This window comes from Monodelphis domestica, chromosome 6, assembly GCF_027887165.1.
Source record: "Monodelphis domestica isolate mMonDom1 chromosome 6, mMonDom1.pri, whole genome shotgun sequence".
In the NCBI taxonomy this organism is placed as follows: Eukaryota; Metazoa; Chordata; class Mammalia; order Didelphimorphia; family Didelphidae; genus Monodelphis; species Monodelphis domestica.
Genome location: NC_077232.1, coordinates 63,547,958 through 63,562,354, shown reverse-complemented (window position 1 = coordinate 63,562,354; position 14,397 = coordinate 63,547,958). Strand labels below are relative to the sequence as shown.

At 38.2% G+C, this 14,397-nt stretch overlaps 1 protein-coding gene across 2 annotated transcripts in view; it reads right to left on the bottom strand.

The window, feature by feature from the left end:
* Positions 1-14,397, bottom strand: part of C6H11orf16 (chromosome 6 C11orf16 homolog) — a 23,992-nt gene extending 9,595 nt beyond the window's left edge. For both annotated transcript variants that reach the window (XR_008912778.1, XM_007497070.3), the window contains exons 1-4: positions 14,280-14,397; positions 13,442-13,626; positions 10,343-10,496; positions 6,972-7,206 (exon numbers count right to left, since the gene is read on the bottom strand). Coding sequence is in view for 1 of the 2 variants with exons in the window: in XM_007497070.3 (XP_007497132.2) it covers positions 6,972-7,206; positions 10,343-10,496; positions 13,442-13,608 (556 nt within the window). In the remaining variant the exon portion in view is untranslated. The remainder of the gene's footprint in view (positions 1-6,971; positions 7,207-10,342; positions 10,497-13,441; positions 13,627-14,279) is intronic.

Genomic DNA, 14,397 nt, shown 5'->3' with positions numbered 1-14,397 from the left:
AACACCCCTTCCCCACAGACTGATCTGAGAACCTTGCTGATTAAGCTCCAAGGGCAAAGACTGCAACAAACTACAAGCAACCACCTTGATAACAGGGCAGGAAGCCCAGCTCCTTTTCAGTTTCTGCTGTCATCTGGGGAAGATCTGACTAACCTGATCAATCAGCAGAACAGAGAAGAAGCTCCTTCAGGACAGAACAGCCCAAACCCACAGAACCAGCACATAATGAGAGGAGCAAGACTACAGACAACTACAGGGGAGAAAGAAGGGGGAAGATATGAGTAAACAACAGAAAAAGAAAAAAGAAATTACAATTGACAACTTCTATCCAAGCAATGAACAAAGAGAAAATGGAACAGAGGAGAATCAAGGAACAAGCAAAAACACAGAAACTTCAGCAAATTGGACACAGGCTTTGGAGAACTCAAAATACAATTCAAAAAACAAGAGAGGTTGAATACAACTGGGAAAAGAACTTAAAAAGCAAAATAAGTCATCTGGAAAAAGAAAACAGTGTCTTCAAAGCCAAAATTAATCCAGCTTGAAAATGAGGCAAAGGAGATGAAAGATCAAAAAGAGAAGGATAACCAAAAACCCAGGGATGAAATTCAGTCTTTTAAAACTAGAATCCAGCAACTAGAAGCAAATTACTTTACAAGACAGAAGGAAGCTATAAAACAAAATCAAAAGAATGAAAAAATTGAGGAAAATATGAAACACCTCATCCACAAAATAGAAGATCTAGAAAAACATCCAGGAGAATCAGCTTAAGAATCATTGGACTACCAGAAGATAATGACAAAAGAAAAAGCCTGCACTTCATTCTACAGGAAATTATCCAAGAAAACTTCCCCGACATTCTAGAGCAAGAGGGAAAAGTGGAGATTGAAAGAATCCATAGATCACCCCCTATACTTAATCTTCAATTGACAATACCCAGGAATGTTATAACCAAATTCAAGAACTACCAGACCAAGGAAAAAATATTACAAGCTTCTAAGAAGAAGTCATATTCAGATACCATGGAACCACACTTAGGACAGGATCTGGCTGCATCTATACCAAAAGGCATAGAATATGATATTCCAGAAAGCAAGGGAACTAGGTCTACAACCAAGAATCAACTACCCAGCAAAACTGACAATATTCTTGCGGGGGAAAGTATGGTAATTTTAAAAAAATAGAAGACTTCCAAGTATTCATAAAGAAAAGACCAGACTTGAACAGAAAATTTGATGTCCAAACACAGAACTCAAGAGAATCACCAAACAGTATTTAAGAAAGGGAAAAAAAACAAAAATACATTTTTAAGGGATCCAATAAGTTAAAATGATTTGTATCCCTACCAGAAAAGAGGATATTGACAACTCTAAAAAATTGTTATTATCACTTGGGTAGCTAGAAGAATTATTCTTAGAGGAAACAGTGACAAACTCTGTAGGATGGAATATTGATTATATATATATATGAATGCATAAATATATATATAACTAAAACTAGAGGTAAAAAGAGGTTAATACTAAGAGAAATAGAAAAAGCGACAAAATGGGGTAAATTTATATGTCATAAAGAAACACATAGCAGGAGTGGGGGAGAACACCAATACACTGGAAGGGTAAAGAGGTTGGAGACAGGAAATACTTAATTCTTACTTGCTTTGAAATTGACTCAAAGAGGGAAGAACAATCAGATCCATTGGGGGAAGAGAACTGATTTGTGCCCTATAGAGAAGTAGAAGGGTAACAAACAGATTGGTGGGGAGGGAAGTAATACAAGGGAGGGAGTGTGTATGTGTGTGGTGATTAAAAATACCTTAAAAAATAAGAGGGGAATAAGAAGGAGAGGGGGAAGCAAAATAAGGGTGGGAAATAGGGGAACTAATTAAAAACCACACAGGTGTAGAAGGAAATAGTGAAAGAAGAAAGGGCAGGTCTAGGAGTGGAAATCAAAATGTGGGGAAATACACAGCTGGTAATCATAACTGAAAGTGAATGTAATGAACTCACCCATAAAACAGAGGCAAAGAGTGGATTAGAAACCAAAATTCTACCATATGTTGTCTACAAGAAACACACATGAGGAAAATAGACACACAAAGGATAAAGGTAAGTGGATGGGGCAAAATCTATTGGGCATCAACTGAGAAAAAGAAGGCAGGTGTCACAATCATGATATCTGACAAAGCCAAAGTAAAATTAGATCTAGTTAAAAGAGATAGGGAAGGCCCTGATAAAAGGCAGTATAGACAACGAGGCATTATCAGTACTCAATATGTATGCACCAAATGGCATAGCATCCAAATTTCTAAATTATAAACTAGTGTAGCTCAAGGATGAAATAGATAGTAAAACTATATTAGTGGGAGACCTGAACCTTCCTCTATCAGATCTAGACAAATCAAACCAAAAAATAAATAAGAAAGAGGTAAGAAGTGAATGAAATCTTGGAAAACTTAGAGTTAGTAGATATGTGGAGAAATAAACAGGGACAAAAAGGAATACATTCACAAAGATTGACCATGTACTAGGGCATAAAAGCATTTCAAACAAGTGCAAAAGAGCAGAAATAATAAATGCAACCTTTTTAGATCATAATGCAATAAAAATAATAAATATTAATGGTACATGGAGATCCAAACAAAAATTAATTGGAAATTAAATAATATGATTCTCCAAAATCAGTTAATTAAAGAACAAATCATAGAAACAATTTCCTTGAAGAAAATGACAATGATGAGACACCCTTTCAAAATCTATGAGATGCAGCCAAAGCAGTACTCAGGGGGAAAATTTATATCCTTGAGTTCACATGTTAACAAATTAGGGAGAACAGAGGTCAATGAATTGGGCATGCAAATTAAAAAACAAGAAAGTGAACAAATTAAAAATCCTCAGATGAAAACTAAATTAGAGATCCTAAAAATTAAAGGAGAAATTAATAAAATTGAAAAAAAACTCTTGAATTAATAAATAAGGCTAGAAGCTGGTACTTTGAAAAAGCAAATAAAATAGACAAAGTACTGGTCAATCTAATTAAAAAAGGAAAGAAGAAAACCAAATCAATAGTATCAAAGACAAAAAGAGAGACCTTACCTCTAATGAGAAAATTAAGGCAATCATTAAGAACTTGTGCCCAATTACATGACAATAAATATGGCAATCTAGGTGATATGGATGAATATTTATAAAAATAGAAATTTCCTAGATTAGCAGAAGAAGAAATAGAATACATAAATAACCCCATATCAGAAAAAAAAATTGAACAAGCCATCAAAGAACTCCCTAAGAAAAAATCCGAAGGATCAGATGGATTCACAAATGAATTCTATCAAACATTCAAAGAACTAATCCCAATACTATATAAACTATTTGACATAATAAGCAAAGAAAGAGTTCTACCAAATTCCTTTTATGACACAAATATGGTTCTGATTCCAAAGCCAGGCAGGTCAAAAAACAGAGAAAGAAAATGATAGACCAATTTCCCTAATGAACATAGATGCAAAAATCTTAAATAGAATACTAGCAAAAAGACTCCAGCAAGTGATCACAATGGTTATTCATTATGATCAGGTGGGATTTATACCAGGAATGCAAGGATGGTTCAATATTAGGAAAATCATTCACATAATTGACCATATCAACAAGCAAACCAACAAAAACTACATGATTATCTCAATAGATTCAAAAAAAGAATTTGAAAAAATACAACACTTATTCCTATTGAAGACATTAGAAAGGATAGGAATGGAAGGGCCTTTCCTAAGAGTAATAAATAGTATATATCTAAATCCATCAGGAAATATCATCTGCAATGGGGATAAATTAGATGCATTCCCAATAGGATCAGGAGTGATGTACCAGCTCTATCATTTAACATTTTACTAGAAAGACTTAGCAGGAGCAATTAGAGAAGAAAAATCAATTGAAGGTATTAAAACAGGCAATGAGGAGACCAAGCTATCACTGTTTGCAGATGATATTATGGTCTACATAAAGAATCCTAGAGAATCAACCAAAAAGCTAGTAGAAATAATCAACAACTTTAGCAAAGTTGCAGGATACAAAATAAATCCACATAGGTCATTAGCACTTCTAAATATCTGCAACACATCTCAACAGCAAGAGTTAGAAAAAGAAATACCACTTAAAACCATCCTAGACAATATAAAATACTTAGGAATCTATCTGCCAAAACAAACACAGGAACTATATGAACACTACTACAAAACACTTTCCACACAATTAAAACTAGGTCTAAATAATTGGAAAAACATTAATTGCTCATGGGTAGGACGAACTAACATAATAAAAATGACCATCCTACCCAAACTTATCTATTTATTTAGTGCCATACCCATTGAACTACCAAAAAACTTTTTTATTGAATTAGAAAAAATCATAACAAAATTAATTTGGAACAACAAAAGATCAAGGATATCAAGGGAAATAGTGAAAAACAAGTGTGAAGGAAGGTGGCCCAGCAATACCAGATCTCAAACTATACTATAAAGCATTGGTCATCAAAACAGTATGGTACTAGCTAAGAGACAGAAAGGAGGATCAGTGGAATAGACTTGGGGTTGTGAAGAATAAATTTAACTCAGCCCTGATTGTGAAAATGAAAATAATTAACTCTCCTCTGATTGTGAAGATTAATATGTAATCCCTGCCCATTTTTAGTTTTAATCACCAAAAGTATAAACACCCCATTCACACTTGAGTGGGGGAGATCTGTGACCTCCATGTGTGATAATGGGTGATGATGAATCAGAATCAACTGGGCAGTCCAAAAGCAAGACTTCAACTGTGATTGGTAGATGTAGAATTAGGGGAAGGCACAGGAAGTGATGCAAGAGAGAGTGTCTTTAAAAGGGAGTGACAACTTCCTAAGTGGAGTTCTGCTGGAAGTTCTTCATTCTTTGGAGTGGAGACTGGTGGAGAACCTGCTGACTGGACCCAAGACCCTGTTCCTGGTGAGGTTATTCTAAAATCTTTTCCTTTTGACTGACACATGGTGAGTAAATAGCTGATTCTTAACTGCTAGATTTTCTGAAAAAATTCGCCTCAGGAGAAACTTACATCTTGAGAGAGATTTCCCCAGGTCCTTGGCTTTGCCAAGGCCTAAGGACTAACTCTTCCTGCCCAGGTTGAGCCAGGGGCCAGGAGTAAATTACTTAGTGCTTGGGCTAGATATCTTACGCTGTCCTCTCTCTGATTTTCTTACTTCACTCTTTTTATATTTTGTAAATAAATTGTAAATAAATCTCTTTTGAATTAATATAAATTCCTGGTGACCCTATTTTAAAATATAATCCAGGCCATCCTTTTTATATAAATAATCACTTTCCCCCCCTTACAGGCTGAGTGACCTCAGCAAGACAGTCTATGATAAATCCAAAGATCCTAGCTTTTGGGACAAAAATCCATTATTTGACAAAAACTGCTGGGAAAATTGGAAGACAGTATGGGAGGGATTGGGTTTGGATCAACATCTCACACCCTACACCAAGATAAATTCAAAATGAGGGAATGACTTGAATATATTATAAATAAGGAAACTATAAGCAAATTAGGTGAACACAGAATAGTATATGTGTCAGATCTTTGGGAAAGGAAAGATTTTTAAGACCAAAGAAGATTTAGAAAAAATTACAAAATGTTAAATAAATAATTTTGATTACATTAAACTAAAAAGGTTTTATACAAATAAAACTAATGCAACCAAAATTAGAAGGGAAGCAAAAATTAGGGGGGAAAATCTTTATAACAAAAATCTCTGACAACAAAGGTCTAATTACTCAAATTTATAAAGAGCTAAATCAATTGTACAAAAAAATTAAGCCATTCCCCAACTGATAAATGGACAAGGGATTTATGAATAGGCAATTTTCAGATAAAGAAATCAAAACTTAATAAAAACATGAAAAAATATTCTAAATATCTTATAATCAGAGAAATGCCAATCAAAACAACTCTGAGGTATCACCTCACACCTAGCAGATTAGTTAACATGACAGCAAAAGGAAGTAATGAATGTTGGAAGGGATGTGGCAAAGTTGGGATGTTAATTCATTGTTGGTGAAGTTGTGAATTGATCCAACCATTCTGGAGGGCAATTTGGAACTATGCCCAAAGGGCACTAAAAGACTGTCTGCCCTTTGATCCAGCCATAGCACTGCTGGGTTTGTACCCTAAAGAGATAATAAAGAAAAAGACCTATCCATGAATATTCATAGCTGTGTTCTTTGTAGTGGCAAAAAATTGGAAAATGAGGGGATGCCCTTCAATTGGGGAATGTGGTATCTGTTGATGATGGAATACTATTGTGCTCAAAGCAATAATGAACTGGAGGAATTCCATGTGAACTGGAACAACCTCCAGGAAGTGATGTAGAGTGAAAGGAGCAGAACCAGGAGAGCATTGTACACAGAGACTGATACCCTGTGGTAAAATCAAATGTAATGAACTTCTCTATAAGTAGCAATGCAATGATCCAGGACAATTCTGAGGGATTTATGAGAAAGAACACTATCTATATTCAGAGGAAGAACTGTGGGAGTAGAAACACACAAGAAAAACAATTACTTGATCACAAGGGTCAATGGGGATATGATTGGGGATGTAGACTCTAAATGATCATCCTAGTGCAAACATCAACAACATGGAAACAGGTCTTGATGAAGGACACATGTAAAATCCAATGGAATTGTGGGTTGGCTACGGGAGGGGTGGGGGAAGGGGAGGGCAAGAACGTGATTCTTGTAACCAGGGGAAAATGTTCTAAATTGACTAATTAAATAAAATTTTAAAAATTAGAAAAATAACCATAATGCAACTTACTGAAGGAACAAGGCCATTCTCTCCTTCGACACTGAATTTTAAGGGTTGTGGCCATTTGTTGCATGTGGTTGACTGCCATGATTACTGGAGTGACCCTACTATAACAAGAGGGAAGGCATCTCCCCTTACCTCTTTGACGGTCTCTGGTCTCCAGGCCTTGAACCACAGTTCCTGGGCCAAATCTTTCCTGCTTTGGTTCCCAGGGTGCTAGAACTTTGTCTCCAGGCAGTAGGGAGTGTTTTAGGGCCCACGAGTGTTGGATGACATCCTCGGGCACTGTGCTCTGTAGTAGTTGGGCTGAGTCCTTTGGATCAGTGGAATGGGGGGCCTCAAACTCCACAAGAAGCTTGTCCTTCCTCCCCAGCTACAGGGGAGAAATAAAAATGAGAAATGGTAATAGGAATCCAACAGACTCAGAGAGCAGGACCAGAATTCTGTTTCCTGGGAAGGTATGAAGGAACCTTCCTGTCTAGTCCAGAACTTAGCTACCTTAGCAGCAGATACGACTTCAGTACCATGCCAGTGTGGAGGGTCCCATAGATGTCCCAATGGATTCATTCTTTTCACTATCTATCCTCTTTCTCTTTCATCTATCTTTTTTTCTTGAACCTATAATTCAAGACTACCAGTAGTATCCACAGGGTCACCCATCCTCTTTTCCTCAGCTTACACAAGCCATTCATGCCTCTGCATGGAGCTCTCTCTATTCCAGTATCTAAGTCTATCTCTCCCATACACCCACACCTGAGGACATGCCTGGGTATACATAAGGTACTTTGCATGTTTACAAATGAGGAAGTCAGGAGCATTAGAGACCCAAGACTTCTGAATTTGCTTGGTACCAGTTCAAATTCCCATTCTGACACTAACCAGTCCCTCTATTTCTCTGCACCTCAGTTTTGCTATCTGTAAAATGGAGATAATTCAAGTTGAATTATTTACCTCAAAGAGTAATTTGTGATGAGAGAATTTTAGAAATTACAAGACTATTGGAGGAATTGAGCTCAAATCCCAGATTTTCCACTCACCTCAGTGAATTTAAGCTAGTTTCTGGCTGTGTTTCCTCATACATAAAAAGAAGGAATTGGGCTACTAGATAATTTTGCCTAGATGATCTCCAAAAATTCCTTCTAGTTCTAAATTTATTTGTAATAGGAAAAAAAACCTGTCAACAAACTACATATTTAATGGATGGTGAATGGCTGATTGTGATAATTTACTGGTAACAGAACATTTTGCTCTCAAAAAAATGACTAACTTCAAAAAAATCAAAGAAATATGGGAAGATTTGTATGAAGTGATGCAGAGTGAAGAGAGAAATAGAGCAAGCCTGGAGTCAGGAAAACTCATCTTCCTGAGTTAAAATCTGACCTCAGACACTTACTAGCTATGTGACCCTGAGAAAATTATATGAGCCTATTGGCCTCAGTTTCCTCACCTGTCAAATGAGGTAGAGAAGGAAATGGCAAGTATTTTTGCCAAAAAAACCCCAAATGTGGTCAGAAAGTCAGACATGACTGAAAAGACTGAACAGCAACATTATTAAATGTCTATAAAATACAAAATAAATACAATGGATTTTGAAGGTCCTTCCTTGTTTTTGCTTCATCAAATAGTAAATTAAAAGTGTGTGTGTAGAAGTACTGAATAAACAATTGCTTTTGTGATTTTTTTTTATTTCACTATTTCTAGAGGAATATTTTTTTGATTTGCTCACATATTTTTAATTGATAATTTTTTGGATCAATTTTTTAAACCAAGACGGGTATTTTTATTTTAGCCTTTCCCAAGACTAAATTTATCAGTAACAGTATATATTTTTTAAAAAATAGTTTACAAACGAATCTTATCTAATCAGATGATTTGACACTGCTTTGTTAGCATCTTAGTTACTACTATATATGCAGTTTAAAAAATATATTTAATGAATTAATTTAGAATATTTTCCCATTGTTATGGGATTTGTGTTCTTTCCTTCTCCTCCCCTCCCCCCCATGGACAATGAGCAATTCCACTGGGCTTTATATGTATCATTGTTAAAAACCTATTTCCATATTATTAATATTGTTTAGTGGTTGTTTAGAGTCTACATCCCCAGTTATATCCCCATCAAACACTACATATTCATTTTGTGAATTTCAAAACTACTCCACCCTATTCAGACCATTCTTTTGAAGATGGGATTTAGCTATTTCCTGAGCAATAACAATAGATATACTTGGAATAACAGAATCAGGTCTTGGAAACTACAATCTCCACCCTACTCAGGGTAACAAGATTAGGAAGGGCTGCAGCAAAACTCAAGATTTAATTATTTGAGAATATAGCCTTCAACAGACATGTGCAAAAAGGACAGACCTCTGGGCAGTCCTAGGTCAAGCTAGAGCCACCATTGGCACATGTGAGATGTAGGAAGTGAGGTAGAAGACAGCCTTGGGAGTTCTTGTGACTTCCTGTGAGGAGGGCTAGAGGGAGTTGGAGGCTGGTGCTTGGAGTTGGAGGAGCCCGTGGACTGGTTTTCTCCAGTTTGGTCACATGAGTGATAAGGACTGATCTCTTTCCTTGCCTTGGCTATCCAAGGCCTTGGGACCACTTTGGCTCAGCCTGAGCAGAGTGGGTATTTAAACCCTCTTTCCTTCACTCCCCTTTCCTTCTCTTTCTCTCCCTCTAATACTTTCTTCCTCCTTCCTGTAATTAAAACACCATAAAAAAAGTTGGCAGCTGACTTGATTGTTTCATTTAGGAATTACATAGCTGAATTCCTTGGCAACCTTAAGTTAATATATATCAGTCTTTTTAAAGTGATTCTAATATCACATTTTTAGAGAATAATAGCTACATTTTATTTTAAAATAATCTATCATTCAAACTTCTTTCTATTTTGAACCAACTTTATTGTCATTGGTCTAAACCAGAATCTGGAAAAGAAAAGAAAAACATTTTGTCATGTTCACAGAGAGCATTTTGGCTCCATGGGATAGAATTTGTCTTTATGAATGTCTTTGTGTCCACATGGTATAGAGGAAACATGAACTAGGAATGAGAAGTCTCGAGTTTGAGTCCTGCCCCCAATAACTCACTAGCTGTGTAGCCTTGGTGAAGTCATTTTATCTTTGTGAGTCTCTACTTCCTAATCTGTAAAATGGTCGTTCCCCACCTTCCCTCTGTTCCTTTACCAAGTTATTCTGAGGATCAAAGAAGAAAATGAATAAAAGGCCCTACATCAGTGTATTTAACAATTATTATAAGTTCCTGTTTCCATAAGACAGACCCACCACATGTTTCTGAATAGTGGACTTTTTAATGACCAATTTTCCAAGCTCAGAATATGACTGCTTACATTTTCACTCTTAAATCTCGGAGGTGGCTGGCTTCCACCATTAGCTGAGCAAACAGGATATTCAATGCTGTTCCAGCCCATTCATCACATTACATTACTATTTTCTGTGTGCAGCTACTAGGAAGCTCTGAGGAGGTCTTAAGAGGGTCTGGGAACTTGCCTCTAGTGTTGGTTTTAGCTGCGCCCTGTGGTAAAAGCCATCTGACTCCTTTCTGGCAAGGACTGAGGTACCATCATTCTGCAGCCCCTCCAGGAGACCTGGCCCATTCCCTTCTGGGTCAGCTGGCTGTAGATCTGGCTGACTCCAGTCACACCTAGGAGAGAGCAAGTGTAATTGGAACAGCAGAGCAGAATCAGACCCAAGACATGCCAAGAAGACACTGAAAGAATAGGTGTTTTAAGTCACAGCAACAACAAACCCATAGATGTCTGCTTACAGAAATCGACAGGCGCCAACACCCATTAGAATAAATCCTACATGGAGGTGGAGGTTGAAAGGAGCCCCAGTCTGACTTATGTCTAGCTAAGGCGGCGTAATTGGAGTTTAGACATATTCAGGTTTAACAGTAAGAGGAAGTGAAAGGTTAGAGAACAAGAGTCGGGGAAGAGCAATTCTTTCTATTGTGGTAGGTGGATCCAAGATGAAAGGAGTGAATGGAAAGGACGGTGTTGACACAGCACATTGATGAAGAAACTTCAGGTTTTTCTTTAGAGAAAAGGTACATTTAGAACGTATAGCAATGCTTTAGAGGATGGGGTAGGTAGCTTCAGAAACTGACCAGTAATATGTCAGGACAAAAAACTTACAGCTAATTAAGGAAAATTTTGCAGGCATAGGTTAAAGAAGTCTCTGGGCTGGACTTCATGTGGATTGGCGGTAAGTAGTTCAATCTATGGGCAGCTAGATTTTGCAACAGAGTACGGGAAGACCAGAGTTCAAATCTAGCCTCAGACATTTACTAGCTAGGTGACTCTGGGTAAGTCTTTTAAAACCGTTTGCCTTAGTTTCCTCATTTGTAAAATGAATTGAAGAAGGAAATGGCAAATCACTCTGGCATTTTTTCCAAGAAAACCCCAAAGGGGTCATAAAGAGTCTAGTCCCACTGAAAACCAACTAAACAAGTTCAATCTACAGTTGAGGGACAATCTTAGAGTCCTGAAGAGAAAGAGACTTAAATAATCAAAAGTTGAGGAAAAAATAGCTCTGGTCTTGACCTACAGGGTGGTTGGAAGGATGAACTAGGAAGGAGAGCTACAGGCCAGAAAAGTCTAATCTGGCAAGTGAAACTGTGCCAAACTAAGACAGAGTACCTCAACCTTCCCAGGATTCCCCCCACCCCACATTATAATAAAATGGCAAATTGAAAGAAAATTGAAAGAACTGTGAACCTATAGAGTTCAGTTTTTGAGAGAAAAGTCCCTGACCATTGGAGAGAGAGAAAGAGAGAGAGAGAGAGACACAGACAGACAGACAGAGAGAGAGAGACAGACAGACAGACAGAGAGAGAGAGAGAGAGAGAGGAGAGGAGGGGGATAAAACCATGTGACTTGATTTAGGATATACCAAGCCAAAATGTAATCTTCAAAGTCACTTTTTAACCTGCCTGGAAGTGGAAGGAGCACTAGATTTGGAGTCCAAAGCAGGGTCCAAGTTCTAGCTCTATTACTGTGAGATTTAAAATGGTTAATGTCTTAAACTGTAGTGATTAAAATAGTGGAAGATATAAATTGTGATTGATATAAGAGAGGGTGAGTAAATTTGACTGCAGAAAATATGTTTCACTACAGTATCTTGGTTTTTAAATCAAATATAAGGTGGTTGCCAGGGAAATATTCCCAATTATTCAAATACCCAAGTCAATTGGGTTTTATAGAGAATTTTAATTAATAATATAATGAGGAATTAAAGAAAGAGAGAAAGAGTAGGAAAGGAATAATTATGAAGGGCATCAAGTCAATATGGCCTAGACCTGAGTCTTAAGAGACAGAATCAGTCAGTCAGTCTTTTAACACTCACCACAAGGTCTGCCTAAACAAGGATTCTAGTGACACCAGGCCACCTCCATCTCATCTGACTTCACCAGAGAGCCTTCCAGCCAGAGACTGTTCCAAAGGGCCTCTCTCCAGAGCCTCCAGAGGGCCAGAGTCCCCTTAGAGGAGCTCCAGCGAGACCTCCTTAGAGATTGTCCTCCAAGAGCTTCCCTTCTCCAGAGCCTCTCTCAAGAAATTCTTCCCAAGCGATCCTCATCAGAGATCCTCCAAAAGGAATTCCTCCAAAAGGATATCTCTTCAAGAGATTCTGCTTTTTCTTATATAGGGGTTTTTCTCCCATGTCACCTCCCCTAAGTCCCTACATCTACCAATCACTGTAGACGCTTTCCAAAGGACTGCCCATCTGAATTCCTGCTAAGTCGACTAATCTCCTCAGTAAGTCTGAATCAGAAAAAATGCTGCTGTGTCGACCAATCTCCTCAGTAAGTCTGAACGAGAGAAAACACAGCTGAGTCAACTAATCTCATCAAGAGAAAACTTGCCAGACCCTTTTAGGTACCTAGCATCCCATTGTATCAATTCTAAAAACAGGCCTGGCTCAAAGAACTACTTGCCTTATTATAAGCATGGGTCCAAGTACTTTCATTGTTTAGCAAGGAGTTTTCTCCCCTAAAGCAGTCTTAAGTACGGGTGGAGTAGAGGTCCTCCCATTTCTGATCCTGGCGAGTTCTCACATCAAAATGGGGAATGTTTCTCAGTAGGGAATTTGTTCCAATTAAGAATTCCCCGATGGGGAAATTTTTAACATTCACAAGTCTGAGAGATTTCAAGATTTACATTACCCTGGCTGTATTTATTACCTTGGACAAGTCAGTTCATTTGTCTAAGCCTTAGTTACCTCACAGTCATACTAAGAAAACAGTAATTTTCCTATATATCTCAAAGGTTTGTTGTGAATAAAGCACTTTGTAAAATGTAAACTACACTATTTTAATGTGCTTATTATAGAGGATTTTTGCAGCTAGAAGCAGACATTCCTACCATTTCCTTAAGAGGATTCAGGGGCGACTAGGTGTCTTAGTAGAAGAAAAGTCAGGTCTGAAGATGGGAGGTTCTTGTTCAAACCTGGCCTCAGATAATTCCTAGTTGTGTGACCCTGGGCAAGTCACTTAACCCCAATTGCCTAGCCCTTACTGCTCTTCTGCCTTGGAACATAATCTCAACATCAATTCTAAGACAGAAGGTTAAAAAAAAAAAAGTATAGTACCTTGTGGTGGAGGGATGTCTGATAAAACAGGGAACCTGGAGGAACAAAGGGCAAATGGAGAAGGGATTCCATTGAGCAGAGGCATTGATGCAGCAGGGACTCTTCTGGGCTGTGGTCACACTGCAATACTTGAGGGAAGACATCCATGGCCCTGCTATGGATTCCATCACCTTCAGAGATACTACCTAGGGGCAATCAACATCAATGAATCCTTTAGAGCATTTTTATTATCACCTGAGATCAAAGCTGTCACCCCCTTGAAGGACAACTATCTTTCAACAATTTGCCCCAGGGTACCCACATGGGAGATTATTCTTCTCCAAAGGATACCTGCACAGCAGGGATGCATAGCAGACCACCAGCAGGTATCTGAAGGGACCATGACTAGCTTGGGAAAGAAATACTACCCCCATGTTGGCAACAGATATCTCTCTTCTCAAGCTATCTTCCTCCACTAGCAATGACTGTCCTCAACTGGGACTCAATTATGCCACTTTGCCAGGGACCTTATGCACTTGGGATACATGATCTCTCTATAAATAGATCTCTGACCCCAATCACAGACTAATTCTCTATCCCCGGTGTCACAAGGACCCCTATCTCCAATCACTGCCTGATCTCTGTCTCCTGGTCTGAGAAACAATGCCAGCTTCCCTGTCTACCCCCTCCCTAACTCTGAATTTGCTCTTATGTCCTAGAATTTCAAATTATGACCCCGACCCCTGGCCAGTGGGATCCTTGATTCCTGCCCAGACTAGTCCTGATCTTCAGGGTACCCGTGGATTCCTGTCTAGACTTGGGAGAAGCCGTGGGAAACTCAGCAGCATTAGCGACCTACCTCTTCTCTCACCAGGTCCCTTTCCTTGTCTGGAAGATTCCTGCCAACAAGGACTTTCACGGCATTTGGTTGCCAGGCAAGTTGTCATGGAGACTTGACCAGCTGGAACGCTCCTTCC